General features: G+C 47.1%; 1 protein-coding gene across 1 annotated transcript in view; it reads left to right on the forward strand.

Moving 5' to 3' along the window:
• The window catches only part of VANGL1 (VANGL planar cell polarity protein 1), a 40,770-nt gene that overhangs the window by 11,549 nt on the left and 9,744 nt on the right, over positions 1-19,477 (forward strand). Inside the window, exon 4 of the mRNA XM_058799987.1 lies at positions 1,730-2,337. Within this exon, the coding sequence (XP_058655970.1) occupies positions 1,730-2,337 (608 nt within the window). The remainder of the gene's footprint in view (positions 1-1,729; positions 2,338-19,477) is intronic.

Consider the following 19,477-nt stretch of genomic DNA (forward strand, 5'->3'; position numbering starts at 1 on the left):
TCTTTCAAGTGGCAAGAGTTGTAAGGGCTAAACTGTGACTAGGGTTGCCTGTTGTCTTCTGGGATGTAGCCTTAAGCTGCCCTGGTGTTCCTGTCCCTTCTCTTTGCTGCACAATTTTGCAGCTCATCAAATGGAGGAAACTATGCAGAACTACTTAATGCATAAACATAAAATAGTTGAAATGCTTGAATTGCAGAGGTGCTGTTAAAGAGTACAATGTGGCAGGAATGTGCTGCTTTTCAGGACATGCTACAGTGCAGATCTCTTCCGGGGCCTCTGCTTTGGTGAGAAGTGACTCAAAACCCCCTCATATTAATTCAAGATGCTGACTATTTGTGGTTGGTCTGTCTCAAAACCCTACTGCTCTAGGCATGGGAGGTATTCACGTCTTGGAGTGCTTTGGAAGTTAAATCCATGGAGTTGGGAGTTGTTCCAAGTAGTTGTGCTGCTTCAGTCTAGTCCTTTCCCAAAGACTCTTTCCTTTAGCACTTAAAAAGAAGTGAATAAAGGTTTAATATTATGCATGTCTCTTGCAAATAAGTTGTTTTGGTCAGCGTGTGCAGTTGGAGAAGTCTGAGGGAAGTTGTAAATCCTATTAATGACACAGGCTGCAGGAAGATATTCTTAGGAAGAAAAGCAAAAATGTGATTCTGAATGAGCATTGTGGCTATAAAGGTGCCAGGTGCCAAGCAGCAGAGCCACATGCATTGCCACTCTTTGGCATGCATTTGTGGGAAGCATCAGGAGCCTCCATGTGCATGAGTCACCCCAGCAGCAGCTGTGAGTCAAATCCATACATGTCAGTGTAGCTCTTCGGCTGTGCCAGCAGCTGGAGGGAGCAATTGGAGGCATTGTAGCATGGGAAAACCAATGCAGACATTGTCTGATGTTAGCTAGGGAAGAAATGAGACTTTCAGAGCACATAATGTAATCTGAAACTTGCCAGCATGGTGACTGTATTTCAGGTAAGCCTCTTTGTAAGTAAGTGGCTTCTGACAATGGCCTGGATTGTAGTACCAGAGCTACTTGGCAGTCCAGGATCCTCTAAACTTAAAAGCCTCATACCTGAAAATATCCTCTGTGATCACCTGTCATGTGTTGGTTTAACTAAAGTTTTATTAGATTGCCAGCTACTGAGGGCAGTGCTACTCTAGAGGAGAATAAAAGACTCTGAAGTGGAGGAACTCACTGGAGGTGTGGTTGCTTCTGTTACAGATGGAAAAATAATGTGTGAACATGTTTTTGATTGTGTAACAACAACAACTGGCTTGAAACGCTGAAATGAAAATTTCCCTTCCAGGTGCTTTTGTGGTGCACTTGCACTGCAGAATTTGTGGGCTGGAAGAATACTAGTCCTTGCCCTGGACATGGGAACTGGTGATTACTACAGTTTCCAAGACTTATGTCATGTAACTCGTTAAATGTGCTGGAAGAAGAACCTCTAGGGATACAGTGAGTGGCACAGCAAGCAGAGCTACCTGCTCTGCAGTTATGGGCTTTTAGCACCTAATGTTTATAGTCACTGGTTTGGACAAGTTGCTGTTGTTTCCAAACCTTTACTAATTGTCAGGGTTGATTATTCACTATGTTTAAGGTGTTGATTTTGCTGCATATTTTTTCTGGAACTTAAGACTGTCATAGCAATCTTTCCAGGCAAGAAAAATAGAACATCTGGAAGGAGTAGCCTGATTGTTTCAGTGTTATTTCTATTTATCTCTCCCTCCTTCAGGATGACAACTGGGGTGAGACCACGACGGCAATCACAGGCACCTCTGAGCACAGTATTTCCCAGGAGGACATTGCCCGGATCAGTAAGGATCTTGAAGACAGCGTTGGGTTGGACTGCAAACGTTACCTGGGCTTAACAGTGGCAGCTGTTCTCGGACTCCTAGTCTTCCTTACCCCCATTGCCTTCATTCTGCTACCCCAGATCCTGTGGCGAGATGATCTGGAGCCGTGTGGCACTGTGTGTGAGGGACTGTTCATCTCTGTGGCGTTCAAACTCCTCATTCTCCTGATCGGGACCTGGGCTCTTTTCTTCCGCCAGCCCAAGGCAGACCTACCCAGGGTGTTTGTGTTCCGGGCCCTTCTGCTGGTCCTCATCTTCCTCTTTGTGTTCTCCTACTGGCTCTTCTACGGCGTTCGCATCTTGGACTCGAAGGACACCAACTACCAAGGGATAGTGCAGTACGCCGTGTCCCTGGTGGATGCCCTGCTGTTCATCCACTACCTGGCCATCGTGCTGCTGGAGCTGCGGCAGCTGCAGCCCATGTTCACCGTCAAGGTGGTGCGCTCCACGGACGGAGAGTCGCGATACTACAGCCTGGGACACCTCAGGTGGGTGCACGCCCTTGGGGTCTGCTGGTGCAGATAAGTGTGGCTCAGCTGCTGTGTTTGAGTCTGTGTTGTTGCTGGTTCGTGAATCTTCCCCCAGAATTCCAAAGTCCCTCCGAAGTTACCAAACTGAATCTTTCTGGCTCCTCTCTGAGTGTGGGAGAGGCTGTATCTGCCTCAGAGGAGTCCTGTGCATTTCAGTAAATCAAAAAAGCTGATGTCATTACTTTGGGATGGTCAATAGCCTGATGAGGTCTTTAAGATCCTTGTCTGGGCTTCTTTCCTTGTCTCCTTACTGGAGGAATGTGGAGAGCTCTCTTTGTGTAGTTGGGGCTGCCTTGTGCATTTTGATTGTAGGGGCCAGCCACTGCTTTGGGAGCTGCCCTTCAGGCTGTGCAGAGCGTTACTGCTCAGAGACTCCTGACAGCAGGCCAGGCCATGTGGCAGGAGCTGAAGGTTTTATGGCACGATGCTCTTTTTGCCATTAGGTATGGATCAGTTTGCTGAGTTGGATGTACCTGGGAGTGTTTGGGAGCCATAGGTATGACACAAACATGCTGCTTCCACCCTCCTGCTGGCATTAGTGTTTCTCTCAGCAATGGTACAAAAAAGGACAGGTGTCTGAATTGCCTTAGTTCCTGTGTCCTGCAAAGCTCTCCAGAAATCCCTTAGTTCCTGTGTCCTGTGAAGCTGGCAGCTGAGCTCTGGAGATGATTCCCCAGGCTGAATGTGCACTTAAACATCTGTTCAGCTTATCCTGTCCAGACCCCAATGGCATGTGTATCTGTGGCAGATGAAGAGATTAGCATCTGCTGGTTTAAGTGGATGTAGGAGCAGTCTCCTGCAGCCATTAGCTTAGCAGTGGAATTGCTTTGAAGCAGATTTAGTGGCTGAAGCTGAAGTCCAGGAGTTTTCTCCTGGGTAAAGAAGAACTTGAGGCCTGTTGGGTGAAGTAGGTCTGGACTCTGCTTTGTTTTCCTTCTCTGTAAAATATGAAGGGGAGAGCCCTTGGAAGTGCACCATTGACTTAATTAAATGTCTCTTTCAGGATTTCAAAAATCTCTTGGTTTTCTTGTGAAATCAATTTTTTGAGCTTAATTGCTCTGTAGTCTGTGATCCAGCATAACCTATATGATGAGAGAGATGGAAATATGAGTACCAGAGTTTCCCTGTGCTACAGTATTGTGCCTTGAGGTGTGATAAGGCAGTTCAATCATAAGTGAATTCAGCAGAGAAAGTTTGGTATGTGTCTGTATTTACCCATATGTACACACACAGCAGATTTGGTATGAGGGAGTTGCGTGGTGGTAGATTGTGGGTTTGTGTTCAGAGGAATGGAGATCCTACACCTACCAGTCTGCATGTCTAACTTGCCATTGGAGGAAAGAATTTGCTTGAGAATCAAGGCCTGAATATTTAAAAGTGCATGTGTTAGAAGTAGTGTTTTTTCCCAACTCTTTCTTTGCAGCAGGGTTTTGAAATGTCTTGGGTGATGCTAAGGCAGCAAAGAATTGTAAAACTTAGGATAAAATCTGAGATGTATGAAAACGTGACTTCTTGTTTGTTGGCAAGCTGATTTCAGTTTTGTTTGGTACATTGAATGCAGGCTGTGCAGCACATGGATGCTCCAGTGTCTTGTGTTACAGAAGAGACTCATCAAGCGTGTCTGATAGTGCTAAACTAGTTTGCTTTTTCCTTTGTTTGACAGATGAGCATAATGTGTTTTGAAACCTGTGTGTCTTTCCATATTTACTGCTACAAAGGTAAAGCTGTAGGTTTGATCACGGGCCAGGTGTCTCCCAGCTAAGGAAGAGTTTGTCCTCTCTGTGTGTTACTTTTGTGTAAGAGCTCCTGATCTTCATAAAGAGTCTGGCTCCAATGTGACAAACTGTGTAAAAAGTGAATGTAGTTAATATCTCCTTCAGCTTCTAAGGGCCTAGGATTGTGAGATGTTAGTGAAAAATGAAAAAAAAAACAAAACTTGATCATCTTCATGGCATAATTTTGCAGAGTTTTCATTAAGGTCTTGTCATGCTTGTTGATGAAATGTAGGTCAGGTTCACAAGGTGCTGCCTTCTGCCCCTGATTCTCTGACTCTCTTGAGGTGTGAGGCTAGAGTGGGAGGTCTGTTGATGGCAGAATGTGAAGACATGCAAGGACAGTCTGGATTTCAGGAAGGCTGGAGAAGCAGCCTTGTGGGTGTGCTGGAGAGGTGGTTCTAGCTGTGCTGGAGTAGGCATGTACCACTGGCTGCTGCCTTTGGACTCCTTCTGCCACCATGCATGCTTGCCTCATCCTGACACTTTTAAAGGGGTCTTGGAGAGGTTTTGAGCTGCCACCTGGAAGGAAGTAGCTTGCTTTTACAGATATAGCAATCTGTCTCCTGAAATCAAAACTTTTTGTCTCTTTATGCTCTCAGATATCTTAAAAGTTTTGATGACAAACAATCAATGGAGTCTATCTTCCTCTGCAGTCTAGTGTGCTCTGGAGAAACTGGTGGTGAGAAGGGACTTGAGACATCTTAGATTGTTCAGGGTTGCTTCTGGGAGTCATTCTGGATGTTTTTATTGACAGCAAAATTGTTGATATCACCCTTTTTAATCCAAGATAGAAGCTTTCCAATTCTAAGTCTTTTCTGGTGAGGCAGAGGGAGCTGCTATGTAAGTATGAGAGCAGCTTGTTTTCTGGGGGAGAAGGGAAGAAAACAATAGCTCAGCCACCCTTCTGGCAAGCCATGTTTTTGCAAGGCAGGGTACAGACAGGATTTTCCACCCTCCTTGGCTGCAGATGCAGTAAAGAAGCTGGACGTGCTGAGTTAGGTATTCCACTCCACCCCTGAGAGCCCTAGGTCCAGGAGGGTAAGCATATTTGGGACTAGTTCCCCAAATTTATATTATAATCAGCCTATTAATAGGCTGTCTTGGTCCCACCCCCAGCACTTTGGCTTTAACTTTTCTTCTGGGAGACTTGACTGCCAAAACGAACATTCCCTTTGGCGTTGATTCAGGAGCTTGGAGGAGGGAGGTAAAAATTAAATAGGAGTCTTGATGAGTGTGGTGCCAAGTCTCAGCTCACTGACTGCTCTGCTGCTCCTGGTAGGAAGGGTTGCCACACTGGGAAAATGCTTTCTGGTGGCATGTGTGGATAAAGAGCAGGGAGCAGCAGAGATGCAGGAAAGGTCAAGCCTGGGAAAATGCAAGAGGTTGGGTGGGAATGGTGGTGAGACTCTGAAAGCAACAACAAAGGGAAACAAAGGTGGGGGAGCACAACAGTAGATAACTTCTCAGTTGAAAGGCCAATACTTTTGCAAGTGAAGGTTAGGATTTGTAGCTTTGGTTTTTCCCTATAAATTGGGATGCTGATGACACTTGTCATCCAGCATTGGGTACTATCTTTATGGCTCAGAAACTATGCAGGAAAAGTCTCGCTGGAGAAACCCTTCCTTTCCTGTAGTTAGGGTGCTAACCATATTGCCTTCCTATCCAGTGAATGCTCTTTCCCACCCTAGAACTTTGCTAGTCTAGACAGCTCAAGAAAATGAATGTCTTGTAATACACGTGGTAATTACTGATCTTTTCATATAGACTGAATATTGGGCTGCACTGTAGTTAGTTTTGGTTTTCTGAGGCTAGAAATGTTTGAGAAGGGGTCCTTCTCCTCCCTTTTGCTCATCCTTGCAGCAGGTATGTGAGGAGCAGGGCTGTGATAGTTCATCTTGTGTTGGGCTGTTTAAAGGAGCTGGAGTTTCAGGCTTTTTTTCTGTCTGTGGTGGTTTACCCCAGCTGGCAGGTAAGTACCACACAGCCCCTCACTCACACCTCGCTCTGTAGGATGGGGGTGAGAATCAGCAAAAAGGTAAAATCTGTGGGCTGAGTTAAGAACAGTTGAATATTTTAATTAATGTGTAATATAATACTAATTATAATGACATTGATAATAGTTACTGTAATGAAGGGCGGGGGGGAAAGAAGGAACTAAAACCTAAGGAAGGCAAGTGATGCTCAATACAGTTGCTCTCCACCCACTGACTGATGCCCAGCCTGTCCTCAGGCAGTGATTGGTGGCTCCTGGCCAGCTGTCCTCAGTTGATACACCCAGCATGATGGTCTGTGGTATGGAATATCCCCTTGGCCAGTTTGGGCCAGCTGTCCTGGCTGTGCTCCCTCCCAGCTTCTTGTGCAACTCCTCACTGGATGGCAGAGCATGGGAAAATGAAAAGTCCTTGACTTAGAGTAAGCAGTGCTTAGCAACAACCCAAACATCAGTCTACTAGGAAGAAAAGTAATGCAATCCTGGAGAAAACCAGGACACTGTCCTCTCTGGTGTGGGCTTGCCTTTGTGAACCAAGTGGCTAGGAAGCTGATGGGGAAGCCTGTAACAAAAGGTTTTGGGTTTTGCAGATGGCTGTGAGCTGGTCAGTGTTCTGTTGTAAACTTGGTACTCAGAAGTAGCAGTTCTGCATGGTAAAAGTGTGCTTGAACATTCCCCGTACCCTTGTTACCAATCTCCATTTGCAGGGGTGTTTGCTGAACTGTGGTTTAAAAATTAAATTAAACTGTGGTTTAAAAATAAAGGGAACAACTGTTTCCTCAAAACAAGTACCTGTCTCTGAAAACCCAGGGCCTTCCCTGCAGGAATTATCCATACCTTACTGAGAGACCTGGTGGCTTGCACACACTCACAAAAGAAAGGAGGTGCAGACACGTTCTGTGGAAGGGGATCACATTCAGTCTGTCTTCCAGCTGCTCTGGGTGTTTGTTGGACCTGTTTTTATAAAGCTGGTGTGTAGGTTGTCAGTATTTACTGATTAATCTGCTGAGTCCTCTCTTGTCAGGCATTCCTTGGTGCCACTGGTACTTTGTTCACTACTGAGGGAGTGTGTGGAAGGCTAAGGAGTGGGAATAGGCTTCTCCATATTCCAGTCTGCATTTGTAAACCTTGACATCTGATCTTGTTGCTCAAATATACCTCCCCATATCAAGGGTGCTAATGAAGAGCAAGAGGTCAGCATTTGAACTGTACAGTGTCCTCTTGTCTGGAGTTGTGTCAACTCTTACGCTGTTTTAAAATCTTTTTACTCCTCAAAAGGAAACTTTCTATGGAATATAGACACCTTGGTTTCTGTTTCTAGCATGGTTGTAACCATGGGATTAGGCAGTTGGATCTCTTCCCTGAGCAAGAGCTGCTGGAATCCTGCTGGTTTCTGGCAAAGGACTGAGCCTACACATACAGTTCTGGGATATTCCTGTTTCCAGCAGGGCAGTCAGAAGGGACTGCAGGACAAGCATTGGTGCACCACAGTGCAGTGCTCTCTCTGCCGAGCTAAATCCTGCTGGAGACACTCCAGTCTTTTCCTTCTCCCCTGTGTGCATTTTGTTTGCTCTGTGTTCCCAGGGACCTGAGGAATTACACTGACCCTCCTTTCTCCTTGGGGTTCCTTCAACCTCACCATCTTCTGTAGTGATGCATGCTGATGAAACGGATTCAGCTGATGAGTTTTTACCTTGTTCTATAGCAAAACGTATTATTAACTGTCCTGCTGCTTTGATTGCAGGAACAGCTTGTTTCACAGACTTTGCAGACCAGCTCTGTTGCCAGAGCCTCCAACCTGTGTGAAATTAGCCTTGTTCTTGAATTTGTTTTCCCTGTCCTGAAATCTGTACAGGGTGTCCTGGTACCCATTTGTGTGGTTTTCTCCTGCCCATCACCAAACGGGATGAGCACAAGCATTGATGAGCCTCCCCTCCCAATAAGTTTTGGGATAGCCGGCTAAATGGGTGTTAATTGCATCTGCAAGTGTGAAGCTCCTGGGGAAACTGAGGGGTCTCCTCCAGAGCAGCTTCTTTAGCACCGAGAGGTGTCAGACTTGTGACACCCCCCCCCCCCCAACCCAGTGTCTCTGCAGCAGCACTTCACAAAGCTGCTTTTACCACCACCTTTTTGCAACTCATCATCTCCGCAACTTCTTGCAGCTCATCTGGGCTGCTTTTGCATGCTCCCAGTCCTGAAAGTGCTGAACTTTGTTCGCAGTGGGCAGCTGAGCATTAGCACCTTTCAAACACCCCATGCCATGAAGTAGTCATGGAGTAGGAAAGAAAGCTCTGACTTGTGGATGAACTGTTAATGACCTATGTAGGAAGAGATTTTCAGCCACATTCTTAACCATTTTTAGTCACAGGCCATACTTTCCCCCTCTGCCTGTATCTGCTGCCTCACCTCTGGAGGATGGTGCTGCGGAGATCTGATTGCTCTAGCCAGGACGGTACGCTTGGAATTGCAGAAGGAAATTTTCCAGTAGCCTCTGGGGAAAAAAAAAAAAGGTGCTGTTCCCTGCTGAGTAGGGAGCAGTCTCCTTTGATGTTCCAGATGAGTTATGGGAATGGTGCCTTGTTCTGTTTTACAAGGGTCTGTTTGGTGGTGCAAGGGGCTGTGCTGCCAGCAATGTTCAGCTGGGACTTATGACATGGGTCACAGCAACGCCTCATTAAGAGGCTGCTTGTTTGTGACAGAAGTAAACAGCAAGCTCCAGGTACTCCTCATTAGAGGTTAGGGGAAGTCTAGGATGGACTGTAAGTATTGACAACTGCACAACTTGTCTGTGAGTTTCTGATGTGGTAAAGTCTGTCTCTGAAGCTGTGGAGGGTGTGCTTTTCTGAAAGGAGCATGTTTTCCTAGCCTCTTACCTCTCTGCATACAGTGGTCAGATTTTGCGTACGTCTTTTCATGTGGAACTGCTTCTCATTTTGATAAACGGGAGAGAGCTGGGGGGACTGAAGTGCCCACATCTTTCTACCCTTCTCTCCTCCCTGCCTTGATCTTGATCCCTGATCACCCCCAGCACCCTCTGTGCACACACCATTGAGTGTGAGCTGACTGCCCCAGACACCAGGCCAGGTACCAGTCTTATCTGTGCTCCTGCAGATGCACCAGCAGCTAGGGCAAGTGGTGCAGGCTGATTGTTGTACCCTGGAGCAGTCTGGCATTTTTGGAATACTTAATACTTTAAAAGTTTACGAGCCCACTTGCAGGTGAAGTGCCCGCTGTCAGTTATTAACCCACATGGCCGGTACAGTGTTACTTGCTCCCTGGTGAGGAGCTGCTCGTCTTTCTCAAAGAGATGGTGTGGAGGAAATGCCATTGGGTTCATCTGCAGGGACTTCCTTTCTTGTTGGCTTGTCTTTCAAAACCAACACTGCCCAGAAGTCCAAGAACGGTATGCACTCCAGCCTACCCTGTACTTGGGGGTTTGTTGTGGAATTTGTGTCCCACCGCAGACCGTGCCCTCTGAAGTGTCTGTGTGTACCACCCACAGAGACAGATGGCCTCCCTAAGCTGCTGAACAAATTCTGTGGCCGTGAAGGTACTTTTATCTTCGAATGCTGCAAAAAAAAAAATCCACCCCCTCAACCTTTGACGGTCTGTTTCTTGTGGTGAATGATGAAATACAAATATTCTGCAAAGAAGTGAGCTGTGTGCCCTTTGGGGGAAAAGAGGAGGCTCACATTTTGCAAAGACAACAAGGAATTGTGAATTTACAGTTCTCATATAGCACAAGTAAAGTCCAATAAATATGGAAGCTAATTCCTGACTCTACCCTGAAGAAGTAAGGAAAAGTTTACAGGGAGCCCCGTGGTAGTAGTAGAATTTAAAAATTTTTTTATATATTCATGGCTATAAAATTGAGAGCACTATTTTCACTTATAACTTGATTGCCCCTCCAGTACATGCTTAAATGAACTTCAGTGCTTAAATTTCTTTTGTCCAGTGTAGGTCAAGTGGGGACATCAGCTGACAATGTGGGGAGAGCTATTCTCTGGCTGACAGGAAAACAGATTCCTGGCACAGCAGTAAGGACCTTGGCTGTGGTTTGGAGCTTCAGGCTGCTGACTCTGGCTTGTGTTCCTCTAGTCCTGGTAGGTTATCTGCATCCTTGCTGGGGCTGGTTTTTTTCTCTCAGCTTGGAGCTGCAGGTCATGTCCCTGTGGCCCCAGTGTTGTTTGTAGGGTTGCTGAGTGCTGGTTATAAAATCAGGCGGCCCTTGCTTGTGCAAAGCTTGCTGGGGTGGAGCTTTGATGGATGCTGTGTGGTGGAGGGATGCTGTGCGGGGCAGACTGGGCTGTGGTCTGAGAGCTGACAGCTCTCTGTGTGCAGAGGTCTGCTAGTGGCTCTAACATGGATGCTGCCTCTTCAGGCCTGTCTGTGTGGCTTGCAGGAGAACAACATTCCAGGTGTTTTTAGAGGAGCCCTAGGACAAGTTAAAGCTGCTCTTTTGACTCAAAAGACACACTCATTCAAGGTCCTGCCACGTTAATCCCATCCCTTCCTGGGAATCAAAGAAGAGATGGTCCTCTTTCCTGAGAGAGCATCTGACCAGGCAGCCGTAGGATCAAGAGCTGAACGCTGATGTTTCATGGCTGCAGCATCTAAATGTAAAGTCCTATTACAGCACTGGAGTTTCACTGCCAGTAGAAGCTTTGAACACTTTGTTATTTCCTTGGAATTAAAGCTGTAGTTCTTAGCTTTGACTTAAAAGAAACGCCCTAAATCAGCAACTAACCCCTTCTCCCACCCTCCAAAAAGCTACTAACAAAAAGCCCCACCCTTAGTTATTACTTCATCTCTATTCATGTAGCTTGCAGAGTTCCTTGGCTAAAGACTGGCCTTATTTGAAGGATGAACAGGCTTTGAATTATCTTGTTTAAATGCAGACTCTTACAAACTTCTTGCCATACCTGCCAGTTCCTGCCTATACTTTTTTTCATTTGAAGCTCAGACTAATCAGAGACATAGCATGTGTGTGCTGGGAAAAGGAAATGCATCACTGTCATGGATTATACTGGTACCAGGAACTGGAAATGGTAACCCACATCCCATATGTTCCCAACTTCTCCAGGGTTCCTGGGTGCTTGAGCAGGACACAGGCTGGAAGCTGATGGGTGCCCTGTTGCTCAGGGCTTGGGGGTGTCTGGTATTTCATCCCTTGTGTCTGCACTAAGTGCCTGTCTCAGCCCACCCTTGCATGCAGGGTGATCTCATGATCTTGCTCCTAACTCCTGTGTTCAGAAGGTAAAGCACTCCTTGGTATTGTTCTGTCCCCCTGACGTGTTTGAAACTCCCTAAATCCTAAATACAATCTCAAGTGTGTAGAAACTTTTGAAAGAGGTCACACCTCCCTCAGAAATACTCAGTATATCCCTCAATTACATAAATGTTTGATCATAGCTCTGCATCACTTCTTAAGCTAATGCTGCTGCACAAAAAAATCCTGTCAACAGCCTGATCCTTCCTCACCCCTCCCAAAGAAATATTGTCTAGTTGCACAGCGATGTACTGGTGGAATTGGGGAACTGGTAATTGATATCTCTGTTGTCCATGTAGCTTTGCAGTTTGTGTGTGTATTTTTCTGCTTGGGTTATTTTGCTCAGCCTAATTTCTGCAGTCTTCTTAATAACCCTCGTGGTGTTTAATGGTTGCAAAGGCTTGTGGTGGCAGAGGAAAAGTTTAGTGGAGCTGAGGGAAAGATGCAGGATAGAATTCTCTCATGGCTGCAGACTGACATTCAACTTATCATTGACCACAACCTCCAGGTCCCTTTCTGTGGCACTGCTGTCCAGCACCTCATTCCCCAGTCTGTCTGTACATCCAGAATTGCCCCATCCCACGTACAGAATCTGTCACTTCCCCTTATTGAACTTCACATTGGTTGGTAGTTGCCCAGCCTTGTAATTTGCCCAGTCTCTCTGCAGGGCCTAACTGCCTTCAAGGGCATCAGCTGTTCCTCCCAGTTCTGTATCATCTACAGAATTGATTAGTATCCCTTCCATAAATGTCCAAGGCACTTAGGAAGATGTTGAAGAGCATGGGGCCGAGGATGGAGCCCTGTGGAACCCCACTAGTAACAGGTCTCCAGTCTGGTGTCACCCCATTGACTGTAACCCTTTGTGCCTGACCCAGTTGCACACCCATCCCATGATGTGTTTATCCAGCTGAATGCTGGACATCTTGTCCAGTGGGATCCTGTGAGAGACAATCTCAAAAGCTTTACTGAAATCCATAAAGATGACACCAACTGGCTTCCCTTGATCAACTAGCAGGGCTACCTTGTCATGAAAGGAAATGAAGTTTGATAAGCAGGACTCTCCTCTCATGAAGCTGTGCTGGCTGTGAGTGGTGACTGTGTTGTCGTCACACTTTCAGTTTTTTTTCAATACCTCCTGGAATAATCTTCTCCAGTGCTTTACCGGGCACTGAAGTGACACTGAGTGGCCTGTAGTATCTGGGATCTTCCTTCCTGCCTTTCTTGAAAATCAGGAGAGTGACTGCTCAAAAATCCTCAAGAGAGGCTTTGCAATGACATCAGCCAGCTCTTTGAGGAGTATTGCATGAATCCCACCAGGCCCCATAGATTCCTGCAGTCTGTGGGAGCCATTCTTGGTGGGGCACAGCTCTGTCTGCAAGTTTGCTCCTCTGCTGAGCCTTGGGGAAAGGAGAGCCTCCAAGTCCTTCCTTCTCCTCCCCAGTCCGTCTGACCTACAGGACACCAGCCTCGGGCCAAGCATGAGGGATTGGTCTGGAGCACCTCAGGTCATGTCCTTGAAGATTCAGAGCTGGACATGGTGCACAAAGGGATGGCAGCTTACTTCTGTGGATTTGGTTTGTAGTCATATCTCCAGCTGTGAGACTGGACTTTGTAAATTATTATCTTGGGTCATGCAGGTCTCCTTCCACAGGGCTCATTGGCCTCAATAATCCGCTCAGCTGTGCAAATGTGAGACTGGCTTCAGCAGTGTCCCTGACTCTCTCAAATTGGTCATGGGTCTGTGTCGAATTGGGTGTGGACAAGTGGATCCCTTTGGACTCCTGGCAGCTGGATGCAACACCTACAGTGCCTGAGGAAGCCAACTTCTCCCTTCTTTGTCAACACCCGTGTATTTCTGGGGTGCCTGTGTCTACCATGCTGTGCAGGTTTGTGGGAAAGCTCAGCAGCAGTTTCTTCCCATCACCTTTTCCTTAAGTTGTCCCCTTTGTGTTCTTCTCTCACTGCTTTCCTTCCCAAGCTGCCCATTTGCTCAATAGATGGAGAAAGCCTTTCACAGTTTTGGCTCTACTTTAGTGTGAGCAAACAATAGCTGGTGGTTTGCTTGTGGTTTTTTTTTTTCTCATGAATAAGCAGGATAGTACTGGAGGATACCCCCACCACCTGGCAAAATCATATCATGGAGACAAATGTTTGGTGTGCTAGCAGCACCCTTGGAAAACCCCTTTCCAAGCTCTAGCTCCTGGATCCAGTAGCTGCTGCTCTCCAGGTCCAGTTAAACTACTAGTGGCTCCTGAGGGTGCTGGGTGGGGCTGGAGGTGTGCATGTCTGGCCAGGTGTTGTTTTGGTTCGCTGCAGGTGTCTGGGACATAGCAGATACACGGCAGGGCACGGGCAGCTCCTTTGCCTCTCATGTTTCTTGTCTGTGTTGCAGCAGACCCTGGAGCAATGAGATGCTGGTGGCAAGTGTTCTCTTTCTGTTTGATGAGAAGGTGGTGCCTTCTCCTGTTTGAAGGTGTTGCATGGCATCAAAGGGAAGTGGGTGTCTAGTTTGAGAACTGTTGGGGCATCTGCATGTGGTTATTGGTGTCTGAGGAGCTGGCTGAAATGCAGCCCAAGCTGTGAGTGCCTGAAAGCTGCTGTTGTGCCCTGGCTGATCCATGAGCTATATGTTTGGGTTTAGTGGTTCTGCTAGGTGACTGCACCTCCCCACACATGCTGCTCCCCTTGGAGAGGTGGTCTTGGCTTAAGAGGATGTGGGCAGATTGCTTTGGAGCCTGCTCTCCTGGCATCTGGGTTCCTCAGCTTTCTGAGGGAAAAGTTTGTTGCACCCCATCTTCAGGCTTTCACAAGCTGCTCTTTCAGATGCAGCTCCTGAGGCGGCTCTTGTACACTCACCCATCCCCGTGGACGGGCTGAGGCAACTGGGGCCACATGAATTTGCCACATGTTAAACTCCCTTTGCCATTCTGTGGGGGACTGGAAGGCAACCTTTCCACTTACCTAGGCTGCAATAAAGCTTCCTAGAATTATGTGCAGATTAAATCTTGGTGTTTTTTTTCCAAAGAGAGTCCTCTGCCTTGCATAGGAAGGTGCTTTTCTGGTGCTCCAGAACCTCCATTGTTTCTAAAACTCAGGTTAGACTTTTACAGCTTGTTTCATTTTCTGTCTGTTGAATATGGTGTTGGAGGTAGCAAGTGTCCTTATGATCTTTGTGCCCCTTGGAGCTGCCTACCATGAAACGAGATGTTCGCAGTGTTACTGAGGGAGAGAAGCGTGGTGCTGTCACAGCATCTCACCTCAACACAGGGATTGTTCTTTCCTGGCAAATCATATTATTGGACCTTTTGGACCACTCCTTGAGTGAGAGGACTGTGCCTTCTTCCTCTCCTCCTCCTCACTACATTTTACCAATAGTTTTCTGGGTTTTTCCTAGGCTATTATACTAGCTGCCACCTTCAGATGTTGGAAGTAGAAGGAAGGGCAGTGCAGCTGTTGGGAAAGCATTCATCAAGTTTTGAGGTTCTACCAGTAAAGGTGACTGGGGAAAACATTCAGGCAGTGTGCTGGTACCCTGAAGACCAGTTAACTTCCTGAGGTAAAAGGATTGGAAGTTTCTCAGAAGGAGAACTGCAGTGGGAGCATGCCATTGGGTTTGCTGGGGTTTTATAGCTGCTGGCTAAAACTTCATGCTCTGTACTTCTGTAGCAGCATCTTTTTAGTGCTGGCCTGGGAGTGACTTTATAGGATTCCTCAGGAAGGCTTAAGTAAGTAGCTTGTTTGGTTTGTATGAGGTAAAGGAGTTATTTCCCTCCAGCCCCCAAGTTCGATCATACCCTCCTGTAAAGTCCTGGGTTTTAAAAATACTCACAGTTTCCCTTCAAAATAAAAACATTCAAATGTAACAGCAGAGTTAGTAGTAGACTTGCAGAGATCCTTTTCTTTTTCACCTGTACTGGAGGGTTTTGACTAGGCTGCTTTTGGGGTTTGGGGAGAACAAACCAAAAACCCAACCTGAAAATGAATTCTACTCCTCTTTCTCTCTCATTCAGAAAATTTCACTGTTGAAATCCCTTCTACATCAGCAGTGAACTATTGTGCTGCTCAGCTGGTGTGTTGATTCTGATTTTTGTCTTGCAAAAGATGAAACTTATAATGTCTGTTGGAGAGCAATGTGTCTTGGACTGCACTGGGCAGAAAAGGGGAGATCTGTGGTTAGAAACTCAGCTGGTGCTTTCCTTAAATTTACAGCAGCCATGTGTTGTTCAGATGGATTGGATCAGCCATGTGTTGGATATAGATGGGGACACACTTTAAATTCCTGTCCTTTTCCTTCCATGTAGTTAAAAAAGGCTGTGAGGGGAGAGAAAAGATGGAGATGGGTCACTGCAAAACTGGGGCAAACCTTGTGTGTGTTTGGGTTCCCTATAAATGACACCATTAAGGGATGGATGTTGGCTTCCTTGGGGGCAGCAGGCTGACTACCTGCTACTATGATGAGGTTTTCTTCCCTTCCCTGATAAAGGTTTGACCTTGCAAATTCTTTTCCCTGTCTCACCAAATGCCAGAAGTTGGGTATCTAAAACAAACCTGCTGTGTCCTGGTTGCCCGGTGCCTGTTCCAGGGAGGGCAAGGATTGCGCTTGCCTGCCTTAGCCAAGTGGAGATCTCAGTTGTGGTTGTCTGACAAGAAAATGTGGTTTTCCTTTTCCTAGGAGCTGCAGTCCTGTTCTCTTGACTGTACCAAACTGAAATGCTCTTGTAGTTATGATGACCAAAAGGCATTTTTCTGCTCTGCTTGTTTGGCCACAGCTGCTGAAGAAGTTCCTTGTCTTGGCATCTCTGCTGAGATCTGACTCAGGCTCTGTTTACTGGAGGGGACAAAACCGTAGCCAAGGCATTTGTGCTTCTGCCAGCACTGCAAAGTGCTTCTGCATGACCTTGATTTTCTTGGGACCCCTGCTCCAAGGTGTTGCTTGGGAAGGACAGAGAGTACCAAATCCCTTGCATCTTGCCAGCCCCTGGCCCCTGGTGTGGCAGTGCTGCCCAGGGTCACCTGTCTGGGCAGCCTGTGCTGGCCTCACCTGTAGCTATGACAGGCAGAGCAGGGAGGCAAGTCTGCATTGAGGATGGTGGCAATCCCTTCTGTAATCATCTTCAGCTGGGATGTTGGTGTGGGAAGCATTTTGATTTCAATTGTCTATTTCCAGTTTTATTTCTCGCTCTGTTGACTTTGCTCTGGGAAAACAGTCCAAGAGGGTGAAGGGTCAGGAACTTGAGCTCTAGCTCTGTGCTCTGGCAAAAGTGTATGAGAAAGGATAAAAATGGAGTTTTCTGGGAGGGAGATGGGGTTGTACTGCAAGGGAAAGCAGAGCAGTGCTCTGAGCTTGTTGGGTGTGAGCTGACAACACTGCTAGAGAGTACCAAGTGCTGTGGATGGGCAGCTCAGTGCCCTGGGAGAGCTCAATATCTCTTGCAGTAGGCAAGCTCAATGCAGTTGTAGGCTGGAGACATCTGGTAAGGCAAAGCTGGCTCTTCTTTGTAAGGCTGTGTTGTGGAATCTTTCTCAGCTTTTCTTTGTGGTGCTCAACTTCCCAATTGGCTGTGGCAGATATTTAATGTGCCCAGAGACCTTGGCTTGTTTTGATACTGTGCCTGTTTTGAGGAATGTTTAAAAAATATTGTTTGGAGGAGAGGAGTCCATGCTGGGAACCATTTGATTGAATAACCCCAGGCTTCCTCAGCCCTCAATTAGCGCAGCAGTCATCAAACCTCTGACTATCCCTGTGTATTTTAGGTGTGTGTGGCTCACTCTAAACCCTGATGCTGCAAGATCTGCATCCATAACAAGAATGCTCTGGTAGAACAGCTCAGCTCTTTCTGGATGTGTACGCAGATCTATTGCAAAAGTGTGGGGCACTCCTCTGCCCTCAATGATTCTCGGTGTCTCCTGTTGTTTGGTATAGTAACATGAAAGGCTACATTTCTAGCTTAGCAGGAAAGCACAAAACAGCTAAAACCATGTGAGTGGCAGGTGCACAGAGGCGTGGCTTCAGTTTTTAATCTTTTTTTCCTCTCCTTATTTTTTATTTTCACCAACTCTTTCCCACCACTTCATAAAACTCAAACCCCTTTTCCTAGAAACCACCAGCATCCAAAGCCAGTATTTTGATGATATAAACAGGCTTCTTTCCTTGTGCTTTGCTTCAGTATAGTATTGGATTGTTTTCCTAGAAATCTACTAAGAAAAGCCAATTTCAATGTTGGTGTAGTTGTGTCACAGAAGGCAAACACTAAGTGGCCTCTGATGTGCAGCATATGGCAAAACTACAAATATTCAAATCTTTTGTAGCAGCAAGTACTCAGGCAAAACTGCTTTGAGAGAAAAAAATACCTTTGCGTCACATAGTCCCCTCCTCCACTTCCTTGGATGCCCTGTAAAAGTTAATTCATTACTGTTAGTAAGGGGCTCTGCATTTCTCTGCTGCCAAACGCCGCTGGGGTGCCGTGTGCTTGTGCTGGGCCTGCCTGTTTGCTTTCCCTCCTGGCAGCATGCTGTGACACGGCCTTCTCCAGGGCAGTGAAACTAATCACGAGAAACAAGCAACCCTCCAACTGCACAAAACGCAGAGCCCCAGAGCCCCACTGACACTGCCTGCCAGGAAAACTCTGTTTCCAGTCAGCTGCTGGGTCGTGCAAGAGGTTTTCCTCCTGTGCCATAAGCTTTGAATCTGAAGTGTTCCATGGAAACGCTTTTTGTGTCCTGATTTTCGTACTCTGCCCATGGTGGGGGTGGGGTTAGAACTAGATGATCTTGAAGGTCCCTTCCAACCCAAGCCTTTCTGTGATGATTTCTGTGTTTCTGTGATATGCTTTCCCTGCGTTCTGGTAGTTTGCTACAATGCCTGAAATATGCTGTGCTGCCAGACCCTCTCGATGGGACGTGAGAACAATCCTCACTCTGACCTCTTTCATATGGGCGATTAAATATCGAAACTTTCTGTTTGTTCTCTTCCTGCCCCTCCCCATTCTTTCCAAGCGAGGAACAAAAGGGAAGCCCCGGCGCGGCTGGCTGAAGCGCGGGTGAATGAATGCAGTGACCGACATGGTGCTGAACTCCTCCCGAGGCGGCGGGCGAGGAAGCCGCCTCTCCAGACGAGGCCTCCAGGATGGCTGCCAGCTCCCATTCCCGCCGGAGCGGCCGTGTGGGTGGAGAGGCGGCTTCCTGCGGCCGCTCCACCTTGCTCACAGGGCAGCGGAGGGTCTGCCCTGAGTGGGGAGCCCCAAGAGCCTGGATTGCTCTTGGAGGCAGCAGATTTCCTTGCAAGGCGTTTGCTTTGCTGCTCTGGGTGCTCTGGGCACTGCCATGCCCATGGTTGCCCTCCTGCTGGCGTGGTGCTGCACCAGAGCCCTGCTGTGCTAGGGTGGGCACAGGTGTTGGAATTCAGGACATCCCTCTGGCTGGACTGGACTACCAAGACCCCTGCTAGGGGGCTCAGAGACCCTGGCACAGGGCCCAAGACACTTGTGGTTTTGATTATGACCCATGGAGCAAGTTACCAACCTTATATGAAGATCTGCAAGCCACAGCAGTTTAAGTAGAATGATAGCGAATTTATCACGGGGTGAAAAATAGAGTTTTTTGGGGGTTTTTAGAATGGGAGTTCAGGGGGCAAGATGGAGGAATCTGGGTGTGTCCAGCCTTTCTCCTTCTTCTTGGCCTCCATCCTCTGCTGTGATGTTGGCACTTTTAGATTGGTTTAGAGTAGAAGCTCACTGTCTAACATAGGTAGTAGGTATTGGAAAGTAATTGTAAATATTGTATGCATAGTATTTAGTATAAAGAAATAACACCACCCTGGGAGCAGGCGGAGTGCCTCTGACTGTCTTGCTGAGCGGACCTCGGCTGGATAGGAGAAAAAATTTTATGGATAAGAAACAATAAACAACCTTGAGACTGAGAACTGAAGAGCTCCAACTCCTTCTTCGACCACCGGGCTGGGAAAAGAGACTTTCTAACGTATCTCGGGGTCACTCTGACCAGCTAGAGTCCCGAGACACTGGTTATTGTTGCTTTGCAGCACTGTGTGGGGCAGGGCTGGCTGTC

The sequence above is a fragment of the Ammospiza caudacuta genome, chromosome 2, assembly GCF_027887145.1.
Source record: "Ammospiza caudacuta isolate bAmmCau1 chromosome 2, bAmmCau1.pri, whole genome shotgun sequence".
Lineage (NCBI taxonomy): Eukaryota > Metazoa > Chordata > Aves > Passeriformes > Passerellidae > Ammospiza > Ammospiza caudacuta.